Here is a 17,588-nt window from a genome sequence, read left to right on the forward strand (position 1 = left end):
AAGGAATCGAGAGGGCAGAAGTCTTTGCAACAGGTATCTTACATTTCTGTTATTCCCCAAAATGAATACATTCCTTTTCAAATGGATGTACTTCTCTCCTGAAACATGAGTTCAGTCGTCTACCAGGTTTAGCAATGTTGCTGATGGGGTAGCTCTTGAATGCTTCTGGGGTTTATTGGTGTTTCAGATTTAATACCTGAGTCCTCTGGAAAAGGCTGATTAAAAATGAAGAATTGGATATACCACTGTAAACCTCCTCTTATCCCAGTAGTGTCTTCTGATATCTTTTTCAATTAGCTTCTCTTTGTAATGCTGTCCTTGAATTCTGTCTTCTGATTTCCTTGATATCTTTTTCTTTCCTTGTCCTCTGTGATCATTCTTAAAGATGACCTGTCAGGCTGTTGAATGTGATATCTGCCAGTTGTTCTGTGTCACCCAGAGCTGAAAGAATCCATTTGCCTTATTACAAATTTGAACTCATCTAAAAAATTTAAGAGCTAACCAATCAGATAACATGTGCAAGAGTAAAGGGCAGCTTTTGAGACTTTGGTGAGGTTTCATTTATCAGCTGGAGTAAAATACTTCAGGGCCCTTGGGTTGAAAGGAAACTGATTGCTAGGGTCGAAGGCTAATTGATATTTTAGCACTGATGGTGTCTTTCCTTCTTGTAGCATACTGTTCATCCCATTGTCCCAAGTCTTCAGATAATTTTCTCGAGCTCTGCTCACTGTTTTCTTGTGTTTTGTCTCTTTGGTTTCCCTGTTGATAAAACCTAACATCCTGTTAGTTAATCTGGTTCTCCATTTTATTTTGTAGACAATTTGGATTGTATTTTGGCGCTGATTTGTAGTTTTCCCACAGCAATGCTGAAAATTCTTGCAAACACCATCCTGGTACTAGAAAAGGACTCAATTTCAAAAGTAGTATTGGGATGTAGGTTTTTGGTCTGAATTTGGTAGAATAGGCACTTGAATTTAGCTAACTAAAAGCATCTAGTTCTTCCCTTCCCCACTCACACCTGAAGGAAGGAAGGAAAGACAGCTACATCCTATGGAAAGATTTATTTTCCATCAGGTAACATGTAAGCAAAAGAAAAGATGGGGTCAAAGAAAGGTGGTCCAAAGTTTCATAGTTGGATTCATTCATAACTTTCCCTTTCTTTCTGCTTGATAATGCAGAAGGCTGCACGGAGTTCTAAAGGAACTGAATTGATGTTTCCAGAAGATCGGGAAGCCACAGATCTAGGAGAAGCTGCTTTAGTTGCCTTTAAAAGCACATTTAGTAAAACAGGAATATATCCCATAGAAAATTTTATTTTATTCTCCGGAGCAATGGAGACGTGCTCTGTGTGGATCCCAGTGTGTGCATGAACTTCAGGAGCTTTTTGTACACAGGAACTTTTGTGTTGGCTTTTTGGTTTGGTTTGTTTTTTTTTTTTTACAGTGCCTGCTAGAAAATTCTCTTGAAAAAGGTAATTTCGTGCAAGACTCTTATCTTCAGGAGCCCCTGTAACAAATGGTTGTTGTCACAGCTGGCTCTCCCCTCAACATGGAGGTTTTTCACTACAAAGGATTTCTTACCAGGGTGAGGCAGAACATGTGCCAGCAAACAGTTAACCTCTGAGTACTGATGCTGTGCAGAGACATCCATGACAGTACTGTTTGTGATTCACTGACAAATTGCATTCTTCTCTGGTATGCCAGCAAAAGCTATCTGCTCCTTCTGCTTCAGTGCAAGCATCAGTCACTTGTGAAGCATAAGATAATTTCTGTAAGAAACCTACAAATCTGGCATTTTTGGCATGGACAGGCAGCAGATTCCAAAGCAGAGAGGAATTTGGGTCGTTTTCACATCATCTCATCTGTTTAAACACACACCTGCCCCCTCCCACTTTGGTATAGAACTATTGCCTGCTTTGGTTAAAACAGCAACTGTCAAACAATTCTGTGCTCTCTATTTATCAAGTGCCAGGCAATTGTAATGCTAGAGAACAGCTTAGATGTTTAATTTATTAGGAAACTGATACTGTAAAAAGAAACTATTGGTCAAATACTGAGAGCTGAATTTAAATATTTATTATTAAAGAAAAATTATGAAGTCCTGATTTAGTGCAGACACTTCTTTTGTGTTATTTAGCCATTAAATGAAACCCAGCCTTAACTATGAAAGTATCAGTGCTGTGTATGATGACTTGCTTTCATTTTTGGTGGATTTTATTTTGGTCCTGTAAAACTTCTGGAGACAAAAAATGGCCCTTTGTCTACATCTGAACACTCGTGCTTAGGTATAGGATTGAAAGTAGCATTTGCTAAAAATCTGTGGGAAATTTTCTAAGATAAAACACCTCCCTTTCCCCAAAACTTCTTCTTTTTGGTTAATAAAAGGTTGCACAGGTTAATAATATTAGCAGTGGTGTAACACAACCAGAACAAAGAGCCTGTCTGGCACTTCTTTTTGAAAAGCATTTTTTTGCTTAAATGTCACTTTATAAATGTCACCCTAATGTACATGCAAATGAACTTTGATGTTTTAATACACTGAAAAGAAAAAAGAAATGAGTGGATGGGCACATTAAAATTTCATATTTCGGATTGAAAGTAATAGGTCTGCTTTGCTACCCACACAGAGTAGGTGGGGGAGCCAGCTGGTGCATTAGCTGGCAGAGTTCAGCAGATGAGGCCCAAGGAACAGGTTCTTGTGAATAAATAATTGCAGGTGTGTGGTTGTCTATGGGGCTTTTCTGTAGTGGGCACGTGGGGACAGATGGAGGAGCTGGGGCAGTAGCACTGTGACAAAATATTTAAATAGAAAAATCTTGGTATTTTGTAGCCTGTTCGTTATTCACCTTGGGAGTAAAGCTGCTGTTTTGCACTGCTGCCTAGCCCTTGGCAGGGGCAGTGGAAGATGCCCTTTTTATGTATAGGAAATATCAGCTCAAGCAGGTACTGTGGAGCAGCTGCTCTGTGGCTTTTCAAACCACCATGCCACAGTGATGTGTCCAGCAGCAATGGTGTATGGCTCTGGGGTTCTTGGGACATCTGAACCACAGGGTGGGGTGTTTACTGGATGGCTCTGGGATCTGCTGGACTTGGGCCAGTGGCAGCTCCTGGCATCCCCTATTACATGTTGCTGCTAATAACTCCAGAAGCTCCTTTTCAGTAGGAGATGTAAAATTGGATGTAAAATTCATGGGGTACTGTTCATGCAAATTCTTGCATTAAAAAAAAAAACATAGAAAAGGGTTCTTCAGAGTTATGTCTCTGTGGCTTCTGGTCTGCCTTGTACTGGACAGTGTAGTTATCTACTTCTTAACTTCCAGTTACAACTGATTGTGAAACAGTTGTTTAAGTACCATTAATAAAAATCTGAACACCACCACCCATAGGAATTGCCCCTTTTGACTAGAAGAGCCTGTTTAAGGAAAGACATAAATATATAACTGAAGATGAGGTCTTTGAAAGTCTTTCGATTTCCCAAAACCCTAGTGGAGATGCAAACCTTGTGTTTGCAGGTCCTTATGTTGCAATTTGTTGCTGATTTATACAGAACTTCTTTTTATTCTGCCCTCCCCAGTGGGTCAATTCTAGTCATAATCATCACACAAGGAAATGTAAGTCTGCTGGTAGTAGGGACAAGTCTGAATGACACCACTAGAGGAAGCATTCAGGTACACTGTGTTGATGTGTTTGTGGGTTCTCCTTAATGTTTTGTATCAGCTGCCAATTTTTGTAACAGTTCCCTTCCAAACATCATTAATGAAGAACTCTAGCGCTTTTCCACATGGTTATCAGCTAATGTTTAAGACTCCTTATATCATTAATGAAGAACTCTAGCACTTTTCCACATTGTTATCAGCTAATGTTTAAGACTCCTTATGATAAGTGATCTAAAACTTAAATCTTTCTTCTGCAGATGGTAGCAAGGTCTCTGGTGCAACCTTGATGGAGGTTTTACTGATGAATGACTTTAAACTGGTTATCAACAACACAACATACAGTGTGTCACCTCCTGTAAAAGGTAAGAGCAATCCTTAAAACCTGGTTATCTCACTTCACCTAGTGAAAGGCATGGGAAGCCTCAGAAAATGTGAACCTTTCTGGAGAAAGGAATTTCTCTTTGTTTTTGGTTTGTTTTTTTACTAGTGGATGATCTTGCTTTTGGGGTTGGTGGCGAGGAGAGAATGAAGAAGGGTGTGTTCTTGAAATGGTTTATATGACAAAGATTTTCTTTTCAGATAAGCTGAGTAGTGAGCATGCTACTGAAATGGAAGACATCAAATCATTGGTTCACAGACTGTTTGTGGCTGTACATTTAGAAGATCACCAGATCAGGAAAGAGAGAGAATTGCTACAGAAACTGGACCATCTGAAAGAAGAGCTGCTGCCTCTTGAACAGGTTGGAAAGTGGGGTTATTTTTGCTTCAAACTCAGAAGCATTTCCACTCATCAAGAGTAATAGTGAGTGATAGAAGAAAATCAGCATAAATGGCTAGGGTGTGTCTGTTTTGTTTGTTGTGTAAACAAAAGTCAACGCAAATAGAATTCAAATTATTTTCAATTGACCATCTGAAAGAAGAGCTGCTGCCTCTTGAACAGGTTGGAAAGTGGGGTTATTTTTGCTTCAAACTCAGAAGCATTTCCACTCATCAAGAGTAATAGTGAGTGATAGAAGAAAATCAGCATAAATGGCTAGGGTGTGTCTGTTTTGTTTGTTGTGTAAACAAAAGTCAACGCAAATAGAATTCAAATTATTTTCAATTCTTTCCCCTCATGCAAACAAAAGTCAACTCAAATAGAATTCAAATTATTTTCAATTCAGTTCTTTCCCCTCTTGTTATGGATATTTACAGGGCAGAAACCACAACACCTGGAGAAAGCTGTCATGAACAAGCCTCAGCATGGCTAGTATTGGGATTGAAAGTCCAATTTAGTCATCCATTGCTGTATGAGTTCTGAACACATAGTACAGAAAAAAAGCAATCATGAGGTTGACATCATCGGTGTCTTAGGCTGGTGGACGAAAGGACTCTTACTTTGTGAGGCTCAGCCTTAGTGTTAACTAGAGCTGCCTTTTACAGCCTTAGTGTTAACTAGAGCTGCCTTGAATGGTAAATGGAAATCCAGTAGACTCAGATCCCTAGTAGAGTGGGGAAATTAAAAGCAGAATTTCATGGTGCACAATAGCAAGAAGATGCAGTTGCCCTTGGATTTCAGTCCTTTTATTTCTTCAGCAGGGTAAGTCACTAAGAGATCGTGAAAAAGGACCTAGCCCAGCAGGAGGAAACATAGGAGGAAACGTGTTTTTGAACAGGTTTCTATATTTCTTTTCCTTAGATGAAAGACAGAATCATGGACAGTGCAGATGCAAAGACCTCCAGGCTTCTATGGGTTGGCTTAGCTCTGATGTCAACACAAGGGGGAGCATTGGCATGGCTTACGTGGTGGGTGTACTCGTGGGACATCATGGAGCCAGTCACATACTTCATCACCTACGGGAGTGCCATGGCTTTCTATGCCTACTTTGTTCTTACTAAGCAGGTAAGACCTCATTTTGTAAATGTCCAGAATATTGAGAAGGAGGAAAACTGACTCTGAGGATCACAGTCTTTGGGCTCTGATGAAAGTAGAATATAGTAGGTAGCCTTGCCATCAGACAGGGACTTGTTTAATCCCTAGTGGGGGTGGATATGAACGTTACATTATGCAAAACCAGGCCAGGTACTGTTGCATATGAACTGCAGACCAGCTGCTGAGCATAACTGTTATGAGTAAGACTTTGTAACCTAGGGAATGAAGAGTGATGAAAGAAATCTCTCCTTTAAAATGTTTGTAGATCACTTTGCAAAGTAAATGGCACCTTGCTCATTGCTGTGAAAGGAGAGCAACTAGCAGTGCTGTACCAATTTGTGAACGCAAATCACTGCACAGTAGCTTTTATTTGCTGGAGTTTATATATAAACAGTGCAGGGTACCAAACCCTTTGGGATTCTGGCAGTTGCATTACTGAAATGTACCTTATTTAGTGCCTGAAAAAATGTTATTGCTTTGCTCTTCATAATCTGCCTACTTTTCTGTGACATTGAATGAATGGAGGTAAATCTAGGACATGTGAAATGGACAAGGAAGCAAGCATTGTGTAGAAGAAAAAAAGTTTGCTCAGATCTTAGCTGAGCTTCACAACACAGAATTGTTCTGAAATCCTGCAAGACTTGGAGAAATGTTTCCTTTTCCTGTTTTAGCTCTGTATCTTACTCCCAAAATGGACATCTTGATGTTGAACTTTCTGTGATGCAAAACTTTTTTGTTGTGGAGATATGTGGAAGAGTAACTAACATTGTCTTCCATAATACCAATGGATCTATAGACCTTATGAGACATCAAATTCTTTTAGTGAGAAGGGGAGGTGTGTCTGTTTTTATGAAGAGCTGGCTCTGAATGCTTGTTTTATCCCTCCCCAGTTTTTTAAGAAGGGCTAAAGCATTCCTATTTTTTGTATATGAGTAGAAAAAGAGATTATTACTTGGCTTTTTTGAATACCTGTTGGTGCCATTGCTGAAGACTTTCAAATAAGTACTTGAGAAATAGTAGCTGAACTTTCTTGGACTTCTTGTAAGTAGTGTCCATTGACTCAGGTGGCTCCAGTCATGAAGATTATGCTTGGTCTTTATTACAATTGAAAATTCCTATAGATGGGATAGAAATGATTCCTACTATATGTCTAAAAGGCCCTTATGACCTGTAATGGCATAACTTTATATGTAGCCTCTCTACAGAACACACACGTATGTTGAACTAGGTAAATTTTCCTGAAACAGGCCAAATTTCTAATCTTTTGACCTCTACTCAATTTTCTTGCTAACCACAAATGTGTCCTCCTTCCTTCACCAGGACTATATTTACCATCATGCTAAAGACAGGCAGTTCCTCCACTACTTCTATCGGAAATCCAAAAAACAGCATTTTAATGTGGAACGATACAACAAGCTCAAAGACGACCTAGCAGAGGTATTTAAATACAGTCTCTGAAGAATGAGATAACTTCTGGACTTTTCCTGTAAACTCTCAGCTAACAGGGAAGTGACCTCAAGGTTTGCTACTTACATTCAAAACAATGTGCTGCTTATCAGCCAGTTTCAGCTGCTCAGATAACCATACAGTGTTTGCCATTGATATAAAAACTACTTCAGGAAATTATCAGAAAGGGAGACCTCCATGAATTTAACAAGTCAGTCTGTTTATCAGCATGACACATCTATTTTTTGCATACTCTAATTAACTTTGCATTTTTGGCCATTCTAATAGAATAGCTGCATTGATTTTGGGCACAGTGTGTTTGCTGCACTGCTGTGGTAACAGTCTCCTCCCTTCCTTGGCAGGAGTTTGTCTTGCAGAATTTAGCATTTGACATCATAATCATATTTCTTAGGTAAAACACTTTAGGTTTACAGAATATGGGAGACTGGATGGAAAAGGTGGTGTGTGCACCTAGGAAAAACCTCATGGCCTTCATGAAAAAGTGTAGCAGATCTCTCACTCCTCAATTCTTACTCCTCCACCCCCACTCACCAGCTCTGTGTTCAATGTCTCACAAAAGAAAATGGAACCTTTAGTTCCAAATCCATAGTTCAGGGTATAATTTCCTGACCCTCATTTGACATAATGCTAGAGTTTGATGATAGTTCATTTGACATAATGCTAGAGTTTGATGCTTTTTAGGTGGTGAGCATGAATTTTGTAATTGTAATCTTAGGAAAATAATACTTTGGGATGTGGGTGAGTGGCTGAGCAGGCAGGGTACATGCTTCTCTCTGGAGACTGGCTGAATGACCTCAGCAGGTCTGTAAATGTTCAGCATCCTCCATTTGACTGGTTTGTTTTCTTGCCTAAGACCAGTGCCTTCTGAGAAAAGAAAATACTGGATGTGTGAAAGAGGAGGGTACAGAGAGCTGCAGAAGGAAGAACTCTGACTCTTTTTTGCATTGCAGGCAGAAGAATCCCTGAGGAGGCTGCGCCAACCTCTGCACCTGAAGCTTCCCATCCAGGAAATCAATGACAAGGACTGACTTTGGTTTTGTATATATTGGAGTTGCCTTTTCAAAGCTCATATGAACATTTAGTTACTCCAAGGAAACTGGATATTTTTGACCACTAAAATTTTGAAAGTTGCAATAAATATCTAGAAAAATTATTTGGTCACTTGATGATTTGGATTTGTTGTGGTTTTGTTTTGGTGTTTTTTGTTTTTTTTTTTAAACCCTATGAAGAAGCTGCTGAAACAAAGTTCTTCAAGATATTTGTCAAATCTCATTTGGCCTCAGTACAATAGAGGCTTTCTGACTGCAGGTAAAATGACAGGGATGTGTCAGAGAACAAGGGCTGTCTTTTTAGTACCATTTCCTATAGCACAGCAGTAGCTCATAGGATTGAATTTAATTATCCCATGAGCTATAAGATATTAAGGATTCTTTTTCCAGCAATCACTGTTTCCTTTTCCCTAGCTCTGTGCATTGGCTCTGTTGGTGTAACGCCAGTGGTAGAGGTTAGACTTGCATCACAACTAAACTTTTTAAATAAATATTGCTGGAAAAGTATCTTAAACTTGCCATACAAATATTTTTGTTTCACTGTTGTATTTTATTGAAAATTTATCAAAACAATCAAACATACATGATTTATACAAAACTTAAAAGTAGTCATAGCAAGATTTAACATCTATGATTGAGAACACAGTATATGAGAAGACTTAATTAAGGCAGAGCCAGTAAATCAACTGTTTTATCCCCAGGAAAGTAGATTAAGACACTTTGCTCATGGTCTCATTTCACTACTCCTTGCCTTTCTCCTGAGGATGCAAAGCACCAGCAAGCTCTAACTGTGCCCCAGACATAAATGATGTTGAAGTAAAAAGAAAACCTTTATTAATTAATGCTATTTAATTAACCCTATATTAATACTAAATTTGTACTCAAGGAACTCAAGTTCCTTTTTAATGTTGAGAGAAAATTAAAAAAATGTCTGAAAAGCTCAGTAAAGTCACAAAAACAAAAGGTGGATACTTAAAAGATGCCCTACAAACATATTCCCTGTAAACTTGATTGTGAAGCAATCAAGTCAATCTAATGCAACATTAGAAATGTTTTGAAAATAGTAAAATGTGCAGTAGTTAAATGGCAATCAAGCCATTTTTTAAAAGAGAAAAGTAATCTCGATTACCAATTTCAATAATATATAAGCACCTCCTAATAGTTTTGCACCAGTCAACTTTTCCCAAATTCCCTGAGATGAGCAGTTGTAATATTAGCTTTAAAATTGTTTTAAGAAACTATTATGTTTACAAACTATAATGTCTGATCACAGTGGTTTTGCAAGCAATCTTGCAGAATATTAGTCCCCTGAACTAAGACAGTCTTTTGCACTTCTGCAGCAAGTAGTAGTTAATGGTCATCCTCCTTAAAAAAGAATCTACTTAGATTTTGGATGAAAATACAATTTTTTAGTTAACATTGAGGCAAAACAAGGAATCTGCTTTTTTCCTATAGCGTTAATGTCTTTGCATATATCCACTCTGCGATAAGATACTTTCCTGTTAACAACAGTAAGAAGTTCTGTGAACTCCAAGGAACATCCATGTGTCCTAAGTGTCTCACACAAATCTTGAATGTACCAGGAGCCATGTAGTGTATCACGATGAGAAAAGTAGCCTAATGTAGAACAGGAACATAAAATGATACCCAAATGTCAGTAGTGATGCCTCTTGGAAAAGTATTTATGAGAGTCACTGTTTGCTAGCTACCATCTGTTAGAGATTACTAATGGATTTTGCCAATTATGTAATTTCATTGGAAATTGTAGATGGGAGATGGCTTTGAGATCACTTATAATGCTCAGCCAAGAGGGATTGGTAGCTTACAGCATTGTATCTACATGTTACAGGGGAGCAGATAGGACTGAGCACAAGATACACAGAGGACTGGAGAGAACAGCCATGTAGTGCAGGGAAATTCAAAAGCCACCAGAATACTACAGTTCTGAAAAGAGGGGATTGCTTGCTGTCAGCAGACAGCTCAGCAGCAAGATTGATGAAAATGTTCGTGTTTGGCAAATTAACTGCAACCTTGATAGTTTCACTTTTTCTATAAGATGTAAGGTTATTTCCCAGATAAGTGACAACTCGTCAGACATGTAAAACAGGTGACCTGGAACTGTTCTCATTTTTTTTGACTGCAAAATGAAGAAGTGTTCAAGGTTGTTACAGTGAAGTATCAGACAAGGGCTGTAAAATATTAGAACTTACCTTGTGCCACAGAGTAGCACATGATAAAGTCTGCACCAGCAGGCAGAGTATAGACACCAGCTGCATCCACTTCAGTCTCATTGACAGGGGACTCATCACCACTGTCCAGTGCATCATGAGCAACAACTGCATCATCATGTTTATCCCCTCGGCATGCCTGTTGGTGAGAAGTAGTGTTACGCTTCAACCTCTCTGCCAAGCTCACCCATCTTAATATGACACTTCTGACACTAACCAGAGGGGACTTCAGTTAGGTGTTCCACATTACTATGAGCCTAGATTCATGAAGACCCATTTACTTCTCTATTAGTTGAAATACTGGCGACAAAATCCACTGAAAGCTCCAAGATAATTTCAGAATATCTAAGAGGCGAAGTGACCTCTTGAGATCACCTAGTTAAACTCCCATGGTTCAAGCAGGGTTAGCAAGCAGCAGATTGTCCAGGACTATGTCCAGTCAGCTTTTGAGTATCTTCATAGATGGATTCCACAATCTCTCTCAGACCTCTTCCAGTGTCTGACCACCCTCAGATTCCACAATCTCTCTGGGTGACCTCTTCCAGTGTCTGACCACCCTCACAGTAAAAACATGTTTTCCTGTGTTTTGATTTGTTCCTGTCACTTGGGCACCACTGAAAAGACCCTGGCTCCCTCTTAGTTATTCCTTCCCACCAAGTGTTTATAACATAGATAAGATTTCCCCTAGCCATCTCTTCCAAGCTGAACAGTCCCAGCTCTCTCTGCCTCTCCTCACATGAGATGCTCCAATCCCTTAATCATCTTTGTGGTCCTTTGCAGGACTCAATCCAATAAGTCTGTATTTTTCTTGTACTGGGGAACCCAGAACTAGGCACAGGACTTCAGATGCAGCCTCATCAGTGCTGAGTAGAGAGGAAGAATTGCCTCCCTCAGACCTGTTGGCAAGGCAGTGTTGAAGTAATGTTCTGAAGCACAACCATCATTCCATGCAGTTACAGTTCCACTCTTAGTTCAGTCTCACATGTGTTACTTAAGGGAGGAGTTGTTTTGTGAGAAGTGAGCCCAGTATTGTCAGTGATGCAGAAAGGCTACACATGGAGGATAAGAACATACTCAAAGGATATATAGTAGGTAAAGAACATTCCTTAAGAACTACTGCTAAAAAAAGAAAATGTGAAAAATCTTTATAGTGATTAAGTTCCATCTTGCTCTTTCCATCTTGCTCTGATTTCCAAAGGTAAGTGCTATGCCAATTATGCTGTAAAAGAACTCAGCTGATGAACTAAGTTAATTTGCTTTTTGATGAGTATGTGTTATAAATGTTTCCAAGTATTACTTAGAACTTAAAACTGAAACATGAAAATACTTTTCCATCTTTGATACCAGGTCAAAAATCCCAACTAAATTAGTCCTAATGAAAGACAACAACATGCTGATTCTTTTAGCAGCCCTGGGCCTAAGGAAGTTTTCATTCGGAAGAAAAAAACGTACTCAGAATTACTCTGTAAATTACTACAATTACAATCTCCTGAAGGTCATATGTGAGTTTACTAATTGACATCTAGATAAAGATGGGATAAAGTCCTGCATGATGTGGTTTGGCCCTGTAACTCTGCTTTGAACTGGAGGTTGGACCAGAGACCTCCTAAGGTATCTCCCGTGGTTTGGCCTTGTAACTCTGCTTTGAACTGGAGGCTGGACCAGAGACCTCCTAAGGTATCTCCCAACTTGCAGGATCCTGTGAACTAAGGAGTGAAATGGGAGGTTACATAGGGGCTTTATTTAACCACTTGGCACAAACAGTATTTCTGAGACAATAAAGCCTTAAATTGATCCTTTAGATTCTACAGAGATGCCAAGTATTGGTCACAGACAAAAATACCCCACCAATCAAACAAAAAAATCACTACCACCATGAAAAGCAACCAAAAAGTCCATAAAACCAAACAAACCCCAAAACACAAAAAAAACCCCCAATACAACCACAGGGAAAAACAATACCAACTTCAGTAAAGATCATATAAAGTGTCTTGCCTGGAAGGAAGCAATGAAGATACAGAGGTTTGATAGCCTTCTACAGTCTAGCCTAGGGCTGTGAGGTGTTAACTGTATGAACTGAGCTGAGGCTGTGCAGAACTTTCTCACAAAAAAAAAAAAAGGTAATGCCTTCTCTGCCATTAAATATACACTGACAGTCAATCTGACTTGATTTGTGTTTCTCTTCATAAAATTATTTATTAAATACAGCTAGAATCATAATATTAACACTAGTGTACACAAATATTTCTGAAAAAAAGAGAAGAATTCTTGTCTTAATTTTCCTTAAGAAATAGTTTCCCTTGTGGAAAGGAAAGTTTAAAAATGGGAGTTTATCAGGAAAACTGAGGTCTGTATGGCACAAAGACACGGGTGAGTGTTGACTCCACTGAATTCAGAAACAGACATCTTACCTGAATGATAAATATCTTTGGTTTTCCTACCAGACTCTGGCACTTGTTTCCTCTAAACATGTCTATGACTGTCTCAATTTGGATTTTGCCATCATATGCATAAATGTGATCATCCTCACCGTGACTCAGGAACACGCAGACAAAGCAGTCAGCATTACTGTGGTCATCCATAGAGGCTGAAACAGTCAAGTGGTTTTTAGATGATTAAACAGTGGTCTTCAGGTTTAAAAAATATTATACCCTTAAGCCCTTCTAACATTAAACAACTTCCTTGTGCACAAAAATTATTTAAAGATAGATGAACAGAGAGAATGGAAGAAAAGATACCTGGAAATTCTGCTATAAATAATTAGACATAGCTAATATATAGTCTCCTACCTTCATAAATTTGTTCCATCACAGCTTTTGTTGTCAGATCATCAAAAAGTCTCACTTCAAACCCAAGGTCTGTCAAACTATGGTTAAAACACATCAGTATTAGTACAAATCTTACTCATAATGTCAGTTGCTACCAAGTCAGTTGCTTTCCCTGTCAGAGAATGAATATTCATGTTTATGCATTATTTATGAAAAAAACCTAAAGATTTTGAACTCAAACTGGTGTCAAGTACAAGTCTAATACCTACAGTGACTTCAAAGAGTTTGTCCAAAGAAAGCTTTGGACTCACTGAAATCATAGGACTTGTGCCAGCAGTTTCTGTGACATAAAGGAATGTACTGTGAAGCTTTTTATTACTTCTTTCTTTACCAAAGTTGCATGGGTGCTTATGTCTACAAAATCCTTTGGTCCTACTTAAATGCAAGATTTAGTAACTACTAATTCGACCATGATTTCTGAAGTTTAGACTTTTTAAGCTTTTGTAGAGAAACTAAGTTTCTTACCTGCGTTTCAGATTGTCTCTGTCTGCAAAAGTCCCACGTCTGTCTGACAGCCTTAACTGCCAATAAAAGTGCTCATGATTGAAGATTAATGCAATTCCTCTTCTTTGATGGTTCATTTTGTATTGCACTGCAGGATCAAGTGCTTGTCTGTTGTCAGAGATGGAAAATGTTCTTGATAAATGAATGAATGGCTAATTTAATGACCTTCCTGTATTTCTGCTAGCTGAGGTTTTTTAATCGACGAGAGACTTAGAGGATCCAATTTCAGAAGACAAGACCTCAAGATGTACACTATTTTAGGAAGATCCTAAATCAACTAGTCTTTTTTAAAATCTTGGGCATGTTAAGCAATTCAGTAAAAACAAGTGTTGTATGTGTACTAGGCTCCATCAGGTAGGTTGAGCAGATTCTCTGCAATGTATTTGTATTTTCTCTTGTTAGAAGGCTGTCTCATTAGTAACACAGGTTACACAGCATTTAATGGTGCACTTTAGACTTGGCTCAAATTCTCCATGTTATGTGTTTAGCTAAGTGTTATTTTAACATAATTGGATAGCACCTATGTACTTACTTGAAACTGTAGTTGTCTGCAATTTGCTTCAAGTTTTTCTAGCTAAATCAAGTGTTGCATCATAAGCAATAGAATATAAACTGGTGATGAGGTGCTAAGTGCAGTGTTTGCAAAAGGAGAACAAATGTTTATTATTTACCCTAACAAAATGAAAGCTATGGCAATACAACTGTTCATCCAAGTTTTTAGCAACCAGCCAGCAAAATCCTAAATCTGAAGGACTGAGGTGTTATAAAGGACAAAAAAAATTACCTACCCAGCTTCTAAACACCATGGCAACAAACACATGGAGTACCTGTGTGTTTGGGAGTAGCATGCAGCAATTTTATTGGTTATTAAGTACTTAACATGTTAAAATGCAAAGTTTATAAAGTTTTGCCCTGTAATTATGAACAATATTTCACCTGTACCACAATTTATTCAGATTTTGGCAATTTCTCTTCATTGGGATTTGGCTAGATAGTTAGGTCCCTGTATCCAGTGAATGACCATTAAAGGAACGTTCCCTAAATAGTTCTCTCTCTGCTCAGCTGTATTTGCTGAATGGGTGAGGCAAATAAAGTTATCAGGCAGGTAGTTATACTGTTTCTAGGGCTAGATGATGTTGCAAGGTGGAATAGGAAAACTTATATGTAATCACTATCCTGGACTCCCTTTCCCCTCCTTCTAGAAGAGTATATTCCTGTGCTACATTCTATCACCTAGTCTGTCCAATTGTTCCTTAGATTATTTTTTGCCACAGACCCTGCACACTGCTTAACATAAAAAGAGTCCACTCCCAATGGTCTCTTCCACATGCCTTCACAATAAGGGTGCTTCTGCACCTGGGGTAGCTAAAACTAGAAATGTGTTCTGTAAGTGGGTGGAGTTGAATTGAATAATTCCATCACATTCTTAACAAAAATCAGAAACCTCTGCACTGACTTCAGTGCCATGGGCCATCTCTGCCACTGCCACCAGAACTTTACCTTATATCAAGTGCATCTACTTCTGTGATGTTCTGGTTTCCATCTGTTAGAGAGATCAAAAAGTGATTTAGCCACAAAAGCATTCATTTAAAAGAAACAATTTAAACTTACACATCCAGCCTTAAAGTTTAGTTGTTAATGTGAACCAAAAGCTCATTCATGCATCAGGTAAGCAGGCATGCAGGTCAACAGCCTCAACAGCATTTGTCTGCACCCACAGCTTTTGGAGGCTGTTCTGAAAGTTGTAACTCCCAACAGCTGAATTTTAAGTGGTCAGGACATGCATATTTTCTATCTGTCCGTGTATCTGTACCTATAGAGACACAGTCAGAGATTGTGATTTTATATGACCAACTAGCTGGCTGTGGTTTTTTTGTAAGAGTCTCTAACACAATAGTTACAATTTTACATAATTTAAAAATACACTGGTGATGCTGCTAATACAAAGCTGAGTATTCTCTTTGAGGTTGGATGCAGCACATGAGTAGTGTAACAGTATGCACAGCTAATGACAACACAGAAGATGCAAGATTTATACCTTTTCTTCTGCTAAACTATGTAGATATAAGTATCTCCAGTAACAGAATGGACATAAAGGTAAGAATGTGGGAACAACAAGGAACACTCACATCTTGGGAGTGTGCAGAACTACAGACTTGCAGATGGTTAGGCCAAAATATTTACTCCTTTCAGTTAAACATCTCAATGGGCTATAAAATCACAACTCCTGCTGCTACTGGTAGAGACTTAACTACCACATTGTGAAAACCTTATATTATACTGTACCTGAGGTGGTTAATATAGGTCTGCTATCCAACTGGGTTTGGCCTGCAATTATAAGAGAAGAAGTCACATATATTTTACAAACTACTTTGTATATACAATACTACATTTTCACATCTGGTTTTCACACCTGATTAAATTCTTTTGCAAAACTAACATATCTATATTGATAGAGAAGAAAAGTTCATAAAGGCATTAGAATAAACTTGCAGAAATTTGGACTTGGCTGATGCAGAGAAAACCTGGAAAAGAACTCCTCCCAGACTTGTATCTCTGAGTAGCAGGTATTTGTTTATTCAGTGCTGGGCACAAGGGGGATGGTTCCACCAAACTTGCGCAACCAGGGACAAAAACTTCATTATTTCTGGGAATGGGTGGTTATTCTTACTTTGGTTCTCAGAAATCATCATCATATTCTCCTCCCTCACCCCTCCCCCCCCATTTGGCATTAGTCCAGTGGTCTCTGGTGGTTGTCTGGGGATCTTCAAGAGGAAGGCTGACAATCTTCATCAGTTTGAACTTTTCACCTCATCCCTTAGCACATGCATATTATACTTGTTTTTTTACTATATTGGTGAGCTCAGCACTCTTCTATGTTAATTAGGTAAAGCAATCCTAAAATTAGCATTCTAATTCTTGATTTAGGTCTTCTCTTGTATAAGATAGAGCAGTGTCCTGTTATGGACTATTATCTTGTTATGCTTGATTTGTATCTTTGGGGCCTACTTCTTGTTATCATGGCTTTAGAAGCTTTAATGTTGAACACCACAGCACAGGAGAGCAGGGGGTGGCTCAAAGGAAGTAATGTGTTTTTAACCATTACTATATACATGTAAGCATCCCACTGGCAAATATCATTCAAGTGTTGTGTCTTACAATTATTGCTAGTAACCTGAACACACAAATCTGTATGTTAAATTTATTTTTGTTTGTGTAACTGAGTTGTGTAACTGAGATCTGGCCAATGCTTTTGTCTCAACTCAAAGCAACTCCTCCTCAACTCCCCCTAAAACAGATCATAAAATGTTACAGTCTTCAAACTTTAAGACAGAAAATACTGTCACATAGACACAAGAACAGAATTCCTGGGCTGAAAGAAACTAGCGAAAGATGTTTTTCCTGTTATTTTAGTCCTGTTTAGTCAGTTCCTGGTCTTTAGCTTTTCATTGCCACTCTCATATTGCAGTTTCATTCAAGTAAATACTACTTGAATTATGATTTAGGAAAAGCTTTCTGCTTGTCTTACACAGGCTTGTTCTAAAAGTTGATTGCTCTCAATGGGACTATATGTTTTAAATCTCATGAAGAAGGATTGTTTCAGAGGAATCAAAAGTCAGGCATAAACCGGATTACAGTGGAATCTGAAAGCATCTTTCCCTGCATACGTGCAAGGGGCAAAGGGCATGGCACTTAGAAAATCCCAGCAAGCGAATGGCACACACAAAGAAGTCTCTGCAAGCCAAGCTGCTCCTTAGGGGACCCAACGCCCGGAGCTCTGCTGCTCTCCCCTGACCTCCCGTTACACCCCGCGGGTGCCGAGCTCCCCGCGCCGGCTCAGGAGGGGGAACCTCGCCCTCAGCGCCGGGCACGGGGATTTTCCTGCAAATAAACTTCCGCGTTGGCAGTGGCCGCCACCTTCCTTCTCCTGCACACCACCTCCCC

The 17,588-nt window shown here is 38.9% G+C and overlaps 2 protein-coding genes across 2 annotated transcripts in view; one reads left to right on the forward strand and one right to left on the reverse strand.

The window, feature by feature from the left end:
* CCDC109B (coiled-coil domain containing 109B) overlaps nt 1-8,194 on the forward strand; it is a gene marked incomplete at its 5' end in the record, with an annotated part of 8,732 nt that extends 538 nt beyond the window's left edge. The window contains 6 exon segments of the mRNA XM_009069516.1: nt 1-33; nt 3,913-4,017; nt 4,235-4,395; nt 5,334-5,537; nt 6,888-7,004; nt 7,985-8,194. The exon segment at nt 1-33 is cut by the window's left edge and continues 29 nt beyond it. Coding sequence (XP_009067764.1) covers nt 1-33; nt 3,913-4,017; nt 4,235-4,395; nt 5,334-5,537; nt 6,888-7,004; nt 7,985-8,062 — 698 coding nt within the window.
* A 1,267-nt stretch (nt 8,195-9,461) lies between these two features.
* Nucleotides 9,462-15,971, reverse strand: CASP6 (caspase 6, apoptosis-related cysteine peptidase; the record flags this gene model as incomplete). The annotated part of the gene is made up of 7 exons (XM_009069517.1): nt 9,462-9,700; nt 10,294-10,450; nt 12,723-12,898; nt 13,101-13,177; nt 13,605-13,751; nt 15,144-15,186; nt 15,930-15,971. Coding segments are annotated over 7 exons (881 nt in total), but the record flags the coding sequence as incomplete, so codon positions are not given.
* Between the last annotated feature and the right edge of the window lie 1,617 nt (nt 15,972-17,588).

Source organism: Acanthisitta chloris, unplaced genomic scaffold (genome assembly GCF_000695815.1).
Source record: "Acanthisitta chloris isolate BGI_N310 unplaced genomic scaffold, ASM69581v1 scaffold6032, whole genome shotgun sequence".
Taxonomy (NCBI): Eukaryota; Metazoa; Chordata; class Aves; order Passeriformes; family Acanthisittidae; genus Acanthisitta; species Acanthisitta chloris.